The sequence below is a fragment of the Mesocricetus auratus genome, unplaced genomic scaffold (assembly GCF_017639785.1).
Source record: "Mesocricetus auratus isolate SY011 unplaced genomic scaffold, BCM_Maur_2.0 Super-Scaffold_15014, whole genome shotgun sequence".
NCBI lineage: Eukaryota > Metazoa > Chordata > Mammalia > Rodentia > Cricetidae > Mesocricetus > Mesocricetus auratus.
In genome coordinates this window covers 35,836,882-35,852,308 of record NW_024429186.1, presented here as the reverse complement: position 1 = coordinate 35,852,308, position 15,427 = coordinate 35,836,882, and the positions used below count along the sequence as shown (strand labels likewise).

Here is a 15,427-nt window from a genome sequence, read left to right as displayed (position 1 = left end):
GGGCTGGAAGCAAGAGGATTTCTTCAAGTGCTGTGGATAAAGCATACCCCGCCCTGCCATCCCCCTTGACAGTGAAAATACTCCACCGTGCAGTGAAGATGGGGCTCGCTGTGTGCCTCCCGATCATGCTCTCATAAAATGTGCACCAATGACAATCCCATGGCACCAGATGTGTACCAGTTTCTCCATTCAGTCATGATAGAACCATGAAACCATTCCTGGGGGCTGAAAAAGTGTCATTTCCCCCCTCTTTTCACACCATTCCATGTAGGATTTATGCAGTCTTTTGCTGTGGAGGACTACAGTGAGGCTGTTTGAGGCCGCTGTGCCAGAGAGAACAGTGAGTGGTAGGAGAGGGACTTGTTCTGTTGTGAGCAGACACATATCTTCTCAGGTCAGAAAGCCAGCAGCAGCAATACCAAGAGTGCCAAGTGGTGGACTTGAGAACACTAAGGGCAGGCTGAGAAAGGAGTGTATTTTAGGGTAAGTGGCCCAGTCCATAGGATGCTGTTGGACGGTTCCTGTGTTAGGGCTGGCAGTAGGAAGATCATGGTGTGGGGACCCACCTGGCATGGCTGGCCCAGTGAAGAAGGAACCAGTAGTATCTGTGACTTCTGGGAGTGTCATGAGGGTTTACTAAGTATGATCTCTTTTCACCTGATTTGGGGACCATATTGCAACTTCAAAGGGTTTACATCCAAGGGCACAGACTCACAAGGACAGGGAGACAAATTTTCGTTGCTATTGTCTTGGCAGTCTCAAAAGATTTTCTCTAAGTGTTCTGGTTGTGTGTATGTAAGTGTGTGTGTGTGCGTGTGTGCACATTCACTCGTGCATATGATCATGTGTTCACAGAATGGATATTCATATGCTTCAGCTCATGGACAGGCCTTTTTATTTGAGAGACTGTTCAACTCCTATCTCTTGCAGCCCTCCCCTTCCCACTCTGGACCAACCCTTATTAGCTTTCTTTCAGCTGTATTGTGAGTTCCTGAGGCATTCTCTTTTCTAATTGTCCTGAAAGCATGATGACTATTTCCCATGTAGTCATTTTGGAGAGTTTATCTCTGCATTTCCTAAAGGATGGATTAAAAATGACTCAGGCTTTGTGGATGTCTTGAGGATTTCCAACACAGGTCTCTGGCAAGTTTTTCCTACATTCAAGGCTGCTTGTCTGAATTCTATAGCCTGCTAAGTACAACTGTGATCCTAGGCAACTATTCTCCCAGCTGGTATTTCTAGTTCTCAAACTGTGGTTACGACAGGGTGCTACATTCACATTTAATCCAAATTGCAATGATTTCAAGACCCTCAGCTGTTCAAACAGTAAATCCTCTTGTTCTTTACTTTAAGGTGGCTTAGACACTTCTACAAACAGGTCACCTTTCCCCTTTGCCCAAGGGACACTCATTGCTGGCTAAGCCATCATGAGAATGCATAGGTAAATGAGAGGGGAGCTACCTACAGCCACTGCTAAAGTTGTTGATTCAGGTGCCAGAGTGGCCTGGACTTCATGCAGAGGTGGGAACAGGGTTCTACATCATTTCTGTGTCTCTTTGTCACCCAGGCTGAGACAGCTCTGTGGGTGCCCAGGGTCTCTCAGTGGGTCTTTAATCTTTTCAACACCCCTTCAGGCTTCTACACCTCCCACTTTGCCCAGAATCTCATCTGTGTGTCCATTTCCCATGTAAACAATACTGTTTATTTCTGAATTCTCCAAGCTGCAGGGCTCATTTGCTGCTCAGAACCCAGCAAGATTGGGATCAACCCCAGCCATGGTCATTAGTCGTCTCCCAGGTGTGAAAGGCTCATTACACATCTCTGGGAGTAAAACACCGTGACAGTAGGAGAGAGCATGGCGCTGCAGGGACAAGCGCTGCTGACCAGTGTTGCCAGCAGTCTGGCTGCTCAGTGGCACAGTAGATATTTCCTAGTAGTGCTCCAGGCAGTCTTGGAACACATCGCCCCGCAGCATTTGCGGAGGTTCTCAGGATAACCTTGTAGGGAGCCCTAGTCATGGTTGGATAAGCTATTCCTGCCAACTGGAGAGATAGTGTCAATTTAGCAATCCCTCTTTGCCAGGTGCGTGTCATACGACTGAAGCCAGAGAACTTAGAACAAAACAGGCCCCAGGAACGCCCTCATTGTCCTCTTCGTCTCGGCACCCCGAAAGGCCAAGTTCTCCTTTACATAATCCCCAATCTCTTGGATGACTCCAACCAAGTACATGACCGCCCCAACTTCATCTTTGTTTTCCCCCAGTGCTAGTGGTCTGATGGGATTAGAAAAACCTGGGTCCTGGGTTATGGAGAGTCCTATGTCTATTAGATTTGAAACACCAGTTTTTATTTATGCTGTTGGAAGAGTGAGGGACAAGGAGACAGTGGGCACATGGCTTTCTGCAGCTCTTGTTTCTTGAGTTCTGTTGGTTGGTATTTAGTGACTGGGGATTTTAACTAGGTGGTTAGTGACTGGGGATTGTGACCAGGAAATGAAAACAAATGCTCCCCTTCTGTGCTGAAAAGGCTTGCTGCCCTTTTGGTGCACAGACAAGACTGAAACCCAAAGGGAGTTGAAGCTGTGAGGTTATATTCACCCAGTAACAGGCAGGCTTATAGCTTCCCATTGTTCCCTTCCTGGCCTCATGGAACCCCATGATGGAAACATTGCCTAGGAGGCAGCAGACCTTTCCTCTAGCTGCTTAGTTTCTAGAGCTCTTAGGATGACTGGTGGCTTCAGACTCCTCCTTGCACAGTTGCTTTTTAGCCTAAGATAACCAGCCCCTGGGGAGAAGGTAGCTCATTGGGCTCCAAAAGTCAGACTGAGCCTCAGGCATTACTTGCTGTGGCGAGATCACAGTTCTTGGAGGCTGCCTATGGCTTCAGGCTTGCCATGCTTATGACATGTGACACCCATCCACTTCATGAGCCTCAGCACACTCCCTTCTTTTCATTTCTCTCCCTGGTCAACCTCCTTGTTGTTTTTCCTGGCCCTGCTGGGTATTTCCAGAACGCAGGTCTAATCTGGTCCTTTACTTTCCTTCCATGACTATCCAAAGGCAGCTTTGGGCTTTTAGGACCCTGTACAATCAAGGGAGAGAGAGGGAGAGGGAGAGGAGAGGAGAGAGAGAGAGAGAGAGAGAGAGAGAGAGAGAGAGAGACAGAGACAGAGACAGAGACAGAGACAGAGAGACAGAGAGACAGAGAGACAGAGAGACAGAGAGACAAAGAGAGACAGAGAGCATTTCCACCCTTTCCCCCTTCCTGGCCCTGGTAGTCATTGATTTTATTTCTGTCTGTTTAGTTTGACCTTTTCCAGAACATCATAGAAGTAGAATCATTTGCTACTTGTATGATGTAGCCAGATTTTGAGTCTGGCTTCTTTCATTTAGAATAATAATTCATTGGCAATTTGATGATCTATGCCCTGACCATGTCTGTCTGTCTGTCTGTCTGTCTATCTATCTATCATCTATCTATCTATCTATCTATCTATCTATCTATCTATCTATCTATCTTTGTGGCTAGCATGGGGTGTGGTTTAGGGGTATAGATGTGGTAGATACAAGTTGAAATGTGGGGTCACTTTAGATTCAGGGTCCCAGTTGCTTCCTCAGATCCTCTCTGGTGGCACCTGGTGAAAGTGTCATCTCTCTGGCTTTGACAAGCCCTCTCATGGCTCTGGATGGTCACAGTGGAGTAGAGAAGCTAGCTGGATGGGTGAAGTGAACATTAAATTCTTCCCTGGGGGAGTGGATGGTAGTGGGGTGACAAAGGTCAGACCTCTCCTGGCTAAAACAACAGAAGTGGTTCCAGCTGGCCCACAGCTGGAGGTGTGTGTGCGCGTGTGCACGTGCGTATGTGTGTGTGCGCGCGCATGAGCACGTGCTTTCCCTCAGCAGTGTGAAAAGCCCTTTAACGGTGGTGGAGGTGCCGAGGAAGAGCAGACCAGCATGTTGCCAGGCCTCCCCTTCCCTTTGACCTCCTTATCTCCACTCCTCCATCTCCACCAGTCCCACTCTGAAGCTGCTGCCCAGGGCCCTCCTTTGCAGCTGTGTAAATGCAGTGGCCGTGGGGTCAGGGAAGGGTGAATGCGAGGTGGCTGAAGTGGGGATGCGGGTTTCAATGTGGATGATGGATCTGATAGTGGGTAGGCAGGTGAGTGATGCTTTAATGGGAAACTGCTCTTTGTCTCAGTGACGCAGCTGACCTAGGAGGCAAAGGTCAAGGTCTGCTGTCACCGATGGCAAAGCCAGTGGCAACAGGCGGCTGGTCCTTTGGGTGGAATGGAAGAGATTGCAGCTGGACCCCACTTTGAGAGTTTTGTACAATGTGTTTTGGCCGTACTCACACCCTTGCTCAACTTTCCCCAGACCCATTCTATACCCCCTTCTCTACCCACCCAACTTTATGTTCTCATTTAGTTTTTAAGTCCATCGGTCCAATTTGTGCTGCATATACACTCTTGGATTGCGGTTATCACTGGAGCATGACCCACCTACCAGGGACTACACTCTTAAAACAAAAGCCAACACAAAACAAAACTGACTCTCCTCTTCCAGTAGCTATTAATTGTCAATAACTCCTCAGCTAGAGGGGTAACTATGCCCACCCCATTTCTTCATGGTGGGGTTTTGTCTAGCTTGAGTTTGCACAAATCTTGTACATGCTGTCACAGCTGTTGGGAGTTCACATGTGCCACTGCCCTTCTGGGTCCAGAAAACAGGTTCCTTGTAGTCATCCACTACTACAGCTTTTATATTCTTCCCATCCCCTCTTCTGCAATGATTTTGGAGCCTTGGGAGGAGGTAGTGTTATTTAGATGCCCCATTTATGGTTGAACCTTCTCTGCAGGTTCACTAGCCACGAGTCTTCGTGTTAATCATCATCTGCTTCAAAAAGAAGCTTCTTTAATGAGGGTTGAGAAATGCACTAATCTATGGGTATAGCTCCTGCGTCATTAGGAGTCAGCTTAACACTATGTCCATTTAGCAGAATAATAGTAGTAGGCTCTCTTCTAGGGACTATGACCTATCTAGATTCAGGTTCGTGGCCTGATAATGCTGCCAGGCATGGTTTTCAGCCTGTGTAGCAGGATTTAAATACAGTTAGGAAGTGTTTAGTCACTCCCATAAGTGGGCATAACTAACCATGCCAGGTGTTATTGTAGTTTTGAAGGGTTCCTACCTGGATAAGACTGATGATTGATTTTGTCCTCTGGTAGCATGCATAGTACTTTTCCACACTATGAAAGCTAGCCAGTAGTGATAAAGCCTCCAGGTAAGTATCAATTTGATTTCTCCATGTTCTATGACTCAAATATGTAATGTCTTCAGCACTAGGATCTTGCTGTCAAGTTCCGGAGGAAGGGCAATAGCAATATCCTATAATATTTGGGGGTCTATGGGACCTTTCTTGCCAACAGCTCTAAAAGAGGTAACTCATTGGGCTTTTTGTTTGTTAGCCTGTATTGTCTGGTAGGGCATTGCTGCTCTTTTATAGGGTGGCTTCATTTTAGTGCTCTCTCGATTATATCGCTGTTTCTCTCCCCTTCCCCCCCCTCTCTCTGTGTGTGTGTGTGTATGTACTATGCATATCTATGCTTCCATAGTATTAGGCTTCTCTGACTTAGTGTCCCCCCCATCTTTTAAAATTTCATTTTGTTTTATGTGCACATTTGTCTGTGTGAGGGTGTTGGATACTCTGGAGTTACAGATGGTTGTGAGCTGCTATGCGGGTCCTAGGAATTGAACCTGGACCTCTGGAAGATTAACCACCATCTCTCCAACCCTCTAGTGTTTCCCTTTTTGCTCCCGGTATTCACTCCAGGATTTTTTTCCATCAGTTTTCCTTGTGGTAGCAAATTTACTACCAAGAATTGCTAAAATCTTGAGGTGAACTTTGAGGAAAACACTCCTTTCTTGGGGAAGTTCTTTTCTTTTCCCTTCCAGAATCTCACCCTCTTCTCTCTGTGAGTCAGGAGCTCAGCATGGCTCTTGCCCCTTGGCCCACCTCTGATACCCCTATGCTGAGGGTGCCAGTGATGAAGGGCGAAAGACTCTGGGCCCCTAACATCAGACCTAGAGGACTATATCACTGACTGGCTTAGTTCTCAGCCATTCAGTGAATGTTTATGTAAGGGCTGTGTGGGGCAAAGTTCCTACTGGACACTGGGCGTTCAGTGGTGCTTGTGGGGAATTGTCAACCTAATGTACAAAAAAGTGCAGCTAAACCCATCATTTAATCATAGATCAGAGGGGTTCACGAGATGCCTCAGGCATCAGCATTTGTACTGGGAGGAGAGGATGTGGGAGTCTGTGAGGTGGAGGCTTCAGGGAGCATGCTCAGCATGTGCAGGTCCTGAGGCAGGAAGGAGCAATCTAGCTGTGCTGTACTTGTGACAGGCAGGTTTGCTCACCTTCCCTTCCTCCCAGGAAGATAACCTGGGCATTTGCAGATGCAGATAATTCACTGGTATTGACAACACTGGGTCTGTGGAAAAATGAATTCAGTGCATCAGAAAACAGACTCAAAAAGGAATCTCTTTTTATCATCTGGCTGTTTCTCGATCAAATGCATGTGTATTGCAGCTGTTAGAGAAGCCAGCGTGCTAATGATGTTAGCTGCACAATTGTCAGTTTTCCACCGTGATGTATACTCATCTCAGGCTCAGCAAGCAGAGGTATCTCAGGTTGCGGTCCAACTTGAGGGCGAGATGTTGCACGCCCAGGATGGTGCATAGACTTCCCCAGGTCTCTATGAGGAAAGTGAGGCCATGCTCACGGAGCCTGAATTTCATGATCATCTAGTGACTACTGCTTTTTGGGACAGGCATACTGTCTCAGCCATAGTGGCACACACCTTAATTTTAAGTGACTTGGGAGTTTTCCGTTTCCTTAAATTCATGGGGAAAATACCGTTTTGGTATGAACTTGCTTACCTGATACATGTTCTGAAAAGAAAGGAAAGAAGTCTAACTTTAGGTTAGACAAAGAAGCATCTCTTTATACAGCAAGTGATAAAAAGGGAGCAGCTCCTGCTTCCTTCCTCTTCATCCTCTCCTTGTCCTCCTTGTCATCCTCCTCATCCTCTCCTTGTCCTCTTCTACTTCCTCTTCCTTCTTTCTTCTTCCTCTTCTTCTTCTTCTCCTTCCTCTAGAAAGTGTTTATTTGAGGCTTACAGTTCCAGATGATTAGAGTGACCATTGTGGTGGGGAGCATGGCAGCAGGCAGGCAGACATGGCACTGGAACAGTAGCGGAGTGCTTACATCTGATCCACAATCATGATGTCTGTCTGTCTATCTGTCTGTCTGTCTGTCTGTCTGTCTGTCTGTCTGTCTACATTTGGCATGGCACAAGTCTTTTGAAATCTCAAAGCCCTCTCTCAGTGACACACCTCCTCCAGCAAGGCCACACATGAAAGGATCCTTTTATCTATGACATCTTAGGTTAAGGCTTGATGTTTATCTGTTTATTCTTCAGACATGTACTGAGCAACTGCTTTGGGTTAGATGTTGTGTTATGCTTTACCTATGTAAAGAGAAATAAGCCTTAGTCTTTTATAGATATGTAAGCTGATAAATGATAATACAGTGTGTTGAGAGTTTTTGTATGCTAATGTTGAAAACATGAAAGCATTTACTATTTAAAATTTTGTTTTATTAAAATATGTTTATTCATATATGTGGGAAGGGACATGCTTACAGAGGTCAGAGAACAACTTGTGTAGTCCTTCTCTCCTTCCATCATGTGGGTTCCTGAGATTGACACAGGTCATCAGCCTTGACAGCAAGTGCCTGCTTAGCTCTCTTACCATTTTTTTGTTTGTTTTTTGTTTTGTTTTTCAAGACAAGGTTTCTCTGTAGCTTTGGAGCCTGGCCTTTAACTCGCTCTGTAGACCAGGGTGGCCTCAAACTCTCAGAGATCTGCCTGCCTCTGCCTCCCAAGCGCTGGGATTAAAGGGGTGCTCCACCAACTCCTGGTCACTCCCTTACCATTCTGTGTTTGAGGCTTCTGTGATAACTTCAGGGGCAGTGTGGACCTGAACTTAACGGGAAGGGAAGACTGTGTCAGAGAGTCAAGCAGGTGAGAGGTAAAGGACTAAATGAGTCCTGAGGGATAAGAGAGTCCTAGCCAGTCCATAGCTATTCCTGACATCCCAGGTAAGGTCAGCAAGTAGAAACACGGTGGATGTCCCAGCATCAGCCAAGCTCCTGGCCAAACGCAATCAAACTCACTACCTCTGATGCTACTGTGTGGAGCAGAAGAACCCAGCTGAGCCCTGTCAGCTTGCAGAGTTATGAGAAACAAATTGTTCAAAGCTGTTAAACTCAGGGATGGTTTGCTTTCTAACAATAGAAAGAAAAGGAAATGAAAAGGAGCTGTGCTATATATGAATTCATGGGGGAAAAAAAGGCTCAAATCAGGTTAGATTAACTTTGTGATTTTTGAGTAAGCTATTACAAAGAGAAATGTCACTCCTACTCCATAATGTAGGCTTCATTCTCCCAAACCCACCAACTACATTGTTTAGTATGACTTCTGCTACCTCTTTAACAGCTGAGAATAATAGAAAAACATCTCCATTATCAGATAAACAGCTGTTTAAAAATTTAGTTGGGGTATGAGGCTGGAGATCTCAGTGGTTAGGAGTGCTTGTGGCTTTTCCATAGAACCAAGTTTGGTTCCCAGAACCCACACAAGACAACTCACAACTGCCAGTAACTCCAGTGCCGGATGGACTGGTCCCTCTTCTGATGCACACACACCACAATGATGATAAAATAACAAAATAGCAGGTGGGAGTTAAGGCCTAGAACTGTTTGTGTTAGAAAGACTTGGACATCTCCTTCCAGAATGAGTCTTAGGCTGTCTCTGTTGTTTACTACATTGTCATGAAGACTTGGCAGCCAGTCAAATCTGACACAGCTTTTGGTGTTGGGGTGGTCTCTTTGGGCAGAAGCTGAAGCAGGGTTTGTTTTTTGTTTTTTGTTGGAGACTGAAAGGCAGGGACCGGTCTGTACATTTCAGATGGAAGGGATTATTGGTCCAACCTTGATTTTTGTCCTCCTTCATTCCTCCCCATGGCAGAGGAAGTCCCTGGTGAGTAGCCTTTCTAATAGGGAGGGTGACTTGTTTATATGTATGTCAAGTGTCTGTTCCACTTTGCAAATGTGAGCACAACACAAAATGTTTGGAATTATCTAGTCCCCAGGGAGAAGGTGTGGGAGAGACAATTCCAGCTGTACAATTGTCAAGGACCCTTTGTTTGGTTTTTATATTTTGCAATCATATTTAACATCATTATTATTTTGCTTTTCTTGTCTCTTGGTTAGGAAGGAGTTTTTTTTCTTTTATCTAAATAAAAATGTAGTTTTCATCCTTAAGGGAAATGACTAAGTGTTTGGATAATTGGGGGAGAATAACTGGCCTTCACCAAAAAAAATAAATAAAAATAAAAATCCTGCCAATCATAATTGCTTCAGTTTTTCTGAGTTTTATCTGTGTGCTGTGAGCACTGACCATAAGCATGGCTCCATTCAATGATTCCAGCCGGTACCTTATGTGACCTGCAAGATGGGAGAAAACACTACCCCCAGGAATTCATTTGGACTCTGACAAAGTTGAGTTACTGTTCATTTTCAGGATGCAGAAATTATCCTCAAGATCTCTCTTTACTTTAGTTCAGTGAGTCTTAGCCTGGCTCTAGGAAAAGCTCACCTAAGAGTGGATATGGTCATGTACACATAGAGACTAAAGCAGGGAGAATGCAAGGTCAAGGCCAGACTGGGTGACACAGTGAGATCATGTTTCAGAAAGTGGGAGCAAAAACTCAGTTAAGAACCGTCCTGCTCCTCCTGACTTACTAACTTCATGACTGGGTTACTGCATATGGCAGCCATGGTTCACACACAGTCATCTGAAGTTAAACACAACTATATATTTGGTCCCTTAGTTGCATTTGCTATATGATCATGTGCGTTCTGTGGCCAGTGTATTAGACAGAGCATTCCTTTGTCAGGAAAACTCTTTGGAACTGTGTGGCTCTGTAGTATTGCAAGCGTCTAGGACATACCCCCTCTTAGTTTCCTGCTCACATGTTAGTGTGGCAACTGCTTACGTGGTGTCTTACTCTAGGGTGGAAGATCACGGTGGGCAGAGCCTATGTTGAGTGTGTTGCTTCTTCCACTAGTGTCCCCCATTATCCCGGTTTCCTGGCTACAGAGAAGATGGGCAGATGGGAGGACCACCTCCTCCTGAGTATTCAAGGATGAAGGGTGATCTCTTCTGTGAGGGCAGAGGTTCTCTGCTAACGTCCCACTCTACAGAGCTCAACCTGTGTTCTGAAGGCAGTCGCAAATGCATGCATTCCCCAAGCACACAACAAGGAGGGTCTACAGTTGATTGAAGATGATCTTTATCCACCACCCTGTGCTGTCCCTGAAGTTTTTGTAGCACCTCAGGGGCCAGGGAATTTGAGACAGGCATCTTGTGGGAACCCTGCCTACCCTGAGACCACCTCCATGGGCCAGGAAGGTGGGGGCTCTGAGACTCTGTAACCTGTCTGTCTGTGGACAGAGTGCTCCCCTTGTTGTCAGGCTGGTCTCTGGTGTGCCCTGAGTCTCTTTTGGCTCAAACCAAGCCATTTCCAACCTGAATTTATGACCTGTAGTTCAATGCCACGGTGACGCTTGTAGCTGTCCTCTGTGAGAGGCAGAGCAGACAAGGCAACCTCTGCTGGTTTAAAAAGAAACTCTGTCTCTCCCTTGGTGTGTTCACTTAAAAAGAAAACCACACTGTTTAAATTTCAAAGATGAGCAAAAACTTCCAGATGATTTAGGCGCTGTTAGCTAATTTGATCTTCACAATAACACAAGGCAGGGCAATGTTAATATCTTCATTATTGCAGATGAGGAAACATTGTCTCAGGGCCAGAAAACACAGGCAACTTCCCCAAGACTCAACAGTGTCTTTGTAGGTGCTGGAATCTATGCCCATGGTCTGCCTCCATGCCCCCAACTGCCAGGCCACACTGCTGCTCACACTACAGACCAACACAGTAAGCTGGAACACCCACCCTGCTGCGGAGATCTGGCTCCAAGTTGGGAACTAAGAGCCTCAGACTTGATCACCCCGCCCTCAAGAGCCTTCTGTTCTGAGGTGGCATCAAGACAGGGAGCTCTGGTCCACCTCTGCCTACTGTATTACCATGAAGACGTTGGAGGAAAAGACATCCAGGCATCTAAGCACACTGCTGGACTTCTTGACTGTTTGTAGAACGAATGTAGCCATTAGGGGTAGTTCTCGTGTGGACTTACCAGAACTGAGAGACCAAAGCACACTGTCCCTCCACATTGCTACATCCCTGCACCGAAAATCCTGCCCTAGTACAAGGTCATGGCAGGACTCCATAGCTGGGGTGTGCTCTGTGGAATAATGGGCACCCTGGGGTTCTTCAAATGTATGCGGTGGGCAGTTGTTTCCAGCATTTTCTTTTTTGTGGTTCTGTGAAAGTGTCATCCAGATAGAACTGTATTCACACCTTCTACCATAATTTCACACAGTGGGACTACAGTGCATCCCAGATATGCCTGTACTCACACCTTCTACCATCTATGTGCCTGGGGCAAATATATATACTGTCATCACCAACAGTGCCCATAACCACAAGTGTGCTCATGATCTTGCCAGGCATCATGTCTTCAAGTCCTACTGAGAGAACTTAACAGCAGCGGTTCTCAACCTATGGGTCATGACCCCTTTGGGGGTTGCATATCAGATATCCTGCATATCAGATATCCTGCATATCAGATATTTACATTACAACTCATAACAGTAGCAAAATTACAGGCACGGAGTAGCAATGAAATCATTTTATGACTGGGGGTCACCGTAACATGACAAACTGTGTTAAAGGGCTGCAACATTAGGAAGATTGAGAACCCCTGGGCTATAATGTCTGCTCAGGGCTCTGCTATGGGTCCTACCCAGTCCTAGCTGGCTGCTCGGTAGAAAGAAGTTCACAGGATGTACTGGAATAATTACAGCGGTTCATCGACAAAGGGGTCTCTAGTTGGATAAGTCTGGAAGATTCATTGTCAAATATGCTTCTTAGTCTTGCTAATAACGACTGTAGGGCACAGTCTCAAAATGTGCCAGCTCTAAGCAGTGGCAGGACTAGCTCAGCTGGGTGGTCCTCCTCATTTTCATCTCTGGTAGCTGCAGTTGGTTGACAGCTGGATCACACTCATCACAAGGCTTTTTCACTCCCACTTCCTGTGCCTGGCATATCTTCTTCCTGTGCTTTTCACACACGCTGACCAGAGTGGATTCTGCAAGAAGCTGCAAGAACCCAGCTGTATGACTTAGTGACGTCTCCAAGCATCAGTTTCACAGTTTTTAACTGGTCAGATAAATAACTGAGAGCAGTCAGTTCAGCTTTAGATTTGATTCTACAGCTCAATAGAAGTGGTGAATACTAGGACTTGGAGGGTCGCTGTGCATGAAGTTTTACTGAAGGTGTCTGAGAATTCTGATCCTGAAGAATTCTGTTTGACTCAGTGCTTCCCAAGCTGATTATTATCGGTGCCAGGTTTGAAATCAGGAAATAATTTTCTTACAGAAATTCACTAAGCTTTTATGTATTACCCTTGAGAGCAATAGGCAGGTGATAGATCTGGGGGGGGGATTCAATGCTATTATTTAATACATAAAACTTTCCACACAGAAGTTGGAGACTGAGTGCTGTTTTTAAGGAAGTCTAAATAGTGGTTGCAGTAGCCATCCCTACTGGTGGAAAGGAAGGCTATCTTGCAGGTTTAGGCTTTGATTTTATTTCCCACAGATTTAGGCTTGACCTGAGATCCCCACTCCTCACAGCTGCGAGACCTTGGTCCAGTCACACCTTTCCAGGTTGCGGTTTCCTTACCTACAGTCAGGGGTTCTGTTTCACAGGGTAGTTGTGAAGACTGACAAGATCCTGGATGTGGATCCCTTGGCACAGCCTGCTTATGGTCAGTAAATGGGCCTCATTATCCTTAGGATGTATACAGGAAATCTTCCTCAGATAGACTTGGTATCTGTTTGGTTCCTTCATCTCTAGGGTTTTATAACTAAGAACAAGCCAATACTGTAAGCCATGGGTTTCTCCTAGTTTTTCTTGCAAAAAATAACCTCTGTGTCTTTTTATCTTTTTTTTCTCCTAATGTAGTTTCTGATAAGTGACCGTGATCCTCAGTGCAACCTCCACTGCTCCAGGACTCAAGCCAAACCCATCTGCGCCTCTGACGGCAGGTCCTATGAGTCCATGTGTGAGTTCCAGAGAGCCAAGTGTCGAGACCCAGCTCTGGGCGTGGTCCATCGAGGTAGATGCAAAGGTGAGTGACCCACACTCAGCCAGCTGAGGTTGCTGGGACAGCAGTTCCTGCACGTCATATCCTCACTGGAGCGTGAATGCTTTTGCCTTGCTCTCCTGTCCCTCTATGCCTTCCATCCGTGTGAAGAAAGGGAGAGGGCAGTGCCTGCTTCAGACACGGCCACAGGAAGGAGCCAGGGGCTCTCTGGCCAGTGTCTTGTTTGCGGTGTTGTTTCAAAATGGAGACACAGCACATTACTGCTGGCTCTGGAATAGGGATTCCAAATTGTTGGTCCACGATGTGTTTTGTTTGATCTGCTTTAAAACATGAAAAATATTTGAGATAACATTTAAAATTGGGAGATTCAACCACCACAACAAATCTGGCTTTCTGTTCCTCTCTTCCAAAATCATCAGTCTGGTACTGCCAGGTTTGCACGAGCAAAGTGACACACAGCCAGAGCTGAGGAACCTTCTCCAGCCCCTAAAGCAGAGCTTGCTTTCTGGTTTGCTACAATCCCCAATCCTCCTTGTGGCTTCTGAGCACTGAGTGTGGTTTTTCTCAGACATAATCTGTGTTGCTTTCCTGAGTCTGTAGATATGTGAGCTTGTGACCCTCAATTGCCTAAAGCCATCACAGGAGATGCAGGAGGCTAGCAGGCTGTCCCAGACATTTGGGTTTCTCAAGAAAGCGCTAGTATTGTGTGTAGCCCTGGCTGGCCTGGCACTCGTTTACTATGTAGCCTAGGTTGACTACAGGCCTTCCCTCAGAGTCTTCCTAGGACTGGCATTAAAGGCATGCATCATCACACTCTTTTTTTGCGGTTCCTGGAATTATTACTTTTAGTAAAGCCTGGGAAGAGTAATGGAAAAAGAAGAACCTGGGCTAGTATGCTTCTCCTCTAACTTTTTCAAGTATAGCATTAAGAGGAAGGTGAGCTCAAGAGCCATCCATGGGCACAGGGACTGCCCTCTCTGTCCATCAGCCTGGTGGCATGCTCCCCTCCCCGGGATGGAGGGTGTTGCACAGTGTTCCTGCCATGGGGCAGCCATTTTGGGCACTGGCTTCTGTGTGGGATCCAAGGGAAACATACAATGTACTCCTCTCCCCGTTTAGATGCTGGCCAGAGCAAGTGTCGTCTGGAGAGGGCTCAGGCCTTGGAACAGGCCAAGAAGCCTCAGGAGGCTGTGTTTGTCCCAGAGTGTGGCGAGGATGGCTCCTTTACACAGGTGAGGCCTCAGATGGGTTTCTCGGGTCGCTTGCTGAGCTGAGGAGAAGGGCGAGGTCCAGAGAGCACTAGGGTCACTGGGCACCTTCCCTTTTTGGGAAAGGGCTGGGTGAGTGGCTCTTCACTCCCCTCTGTACCGCCTCTCCCCTTCTGGGCCCTCCATGACGCTCCTTGCCAACTGGCAGTGAGCCGTGACAAGTCGCATGGGAGTCTGAGCCAGGAAACTGGCATGGCTGTGTCCCCATCCTCCCTGCTGGCTGTCTTTTTCTGAGGGCCAGACCTGCGGTTTTTTTTTTTTTCTTCTGTCCAATATGGGCTGATTATTTTCTCTTTTCCCTGCCAGTTTCCACAGGCAACCCCAGTATTCCCTTCACTATTTATCGATACCCACAGGCACTCCTTGAACGAGCATCGCCCCTTCAAGCACGAGGTCTCCCTCGGCTCCCCGACGGTGTGTGTGGCCTTGCGCATGAACTGAGATCTTTAATACGCTTTCAGTAGTCCCACTTCTCCCGCTTGGTTTTCTGGCTAATTAATGCTTTTGTGAAAAAACAGGGGAGGGTATGTTACGTACTGGCAGCAATGGGGCAGTTAGGGGCTTCTTCAGAAAGCTTCTAGACTGCTCGCCAGGGCCCAGGAGATGAGAGGCTTCCGTGAGTGAGTCTGGACTTGTGGCAGAGGCATGAATGCTACAGTGACAAGAGTAGGGCGAGTTGCAGGACATGGTAAACTTAGCCAGGTTGGGGAGTGTCCCTGTGTGTGAGCATGTCCCCCCTCACCCCATGCTCCAGAACAGTCCTATCTAGTAAAACAGCATTTAGAGGGAATCTACACTTTCAGAGATG

At 46.7% G+C, this 15,427-nt stretch overlaps 1 protein-coding gene across 4 annotated transcripts in view; it reads left to right on the top strand.

The window, feature by feature from the left end:
• Smoc1 (SPARC related modular calcium binding 1) overlaps window positions 1–15,427 on the top strand; it is a 160,249-nt gene that overhangs the window by 68,581 nt on the left and 76,241 nt on the right. For all 4 annotated transcript variants that reach the window (XM_013115429.3, XM_005072718.4, XM_013115428.3 and 1 more), the window contains exons 2-3: window positions 13,210–13,375; window positions 14,471–14,583. In XM_013115429.3, the coding sequence (XP_012970883.1) occupies window positions 13,210–13,375; window positions 14,471–14,583 (279 nt within the window). The remainder of the gene's footprint in view (window positions 1–13,209; window positions 13,376–14,470; window positions 14,584–15,427) is intronic.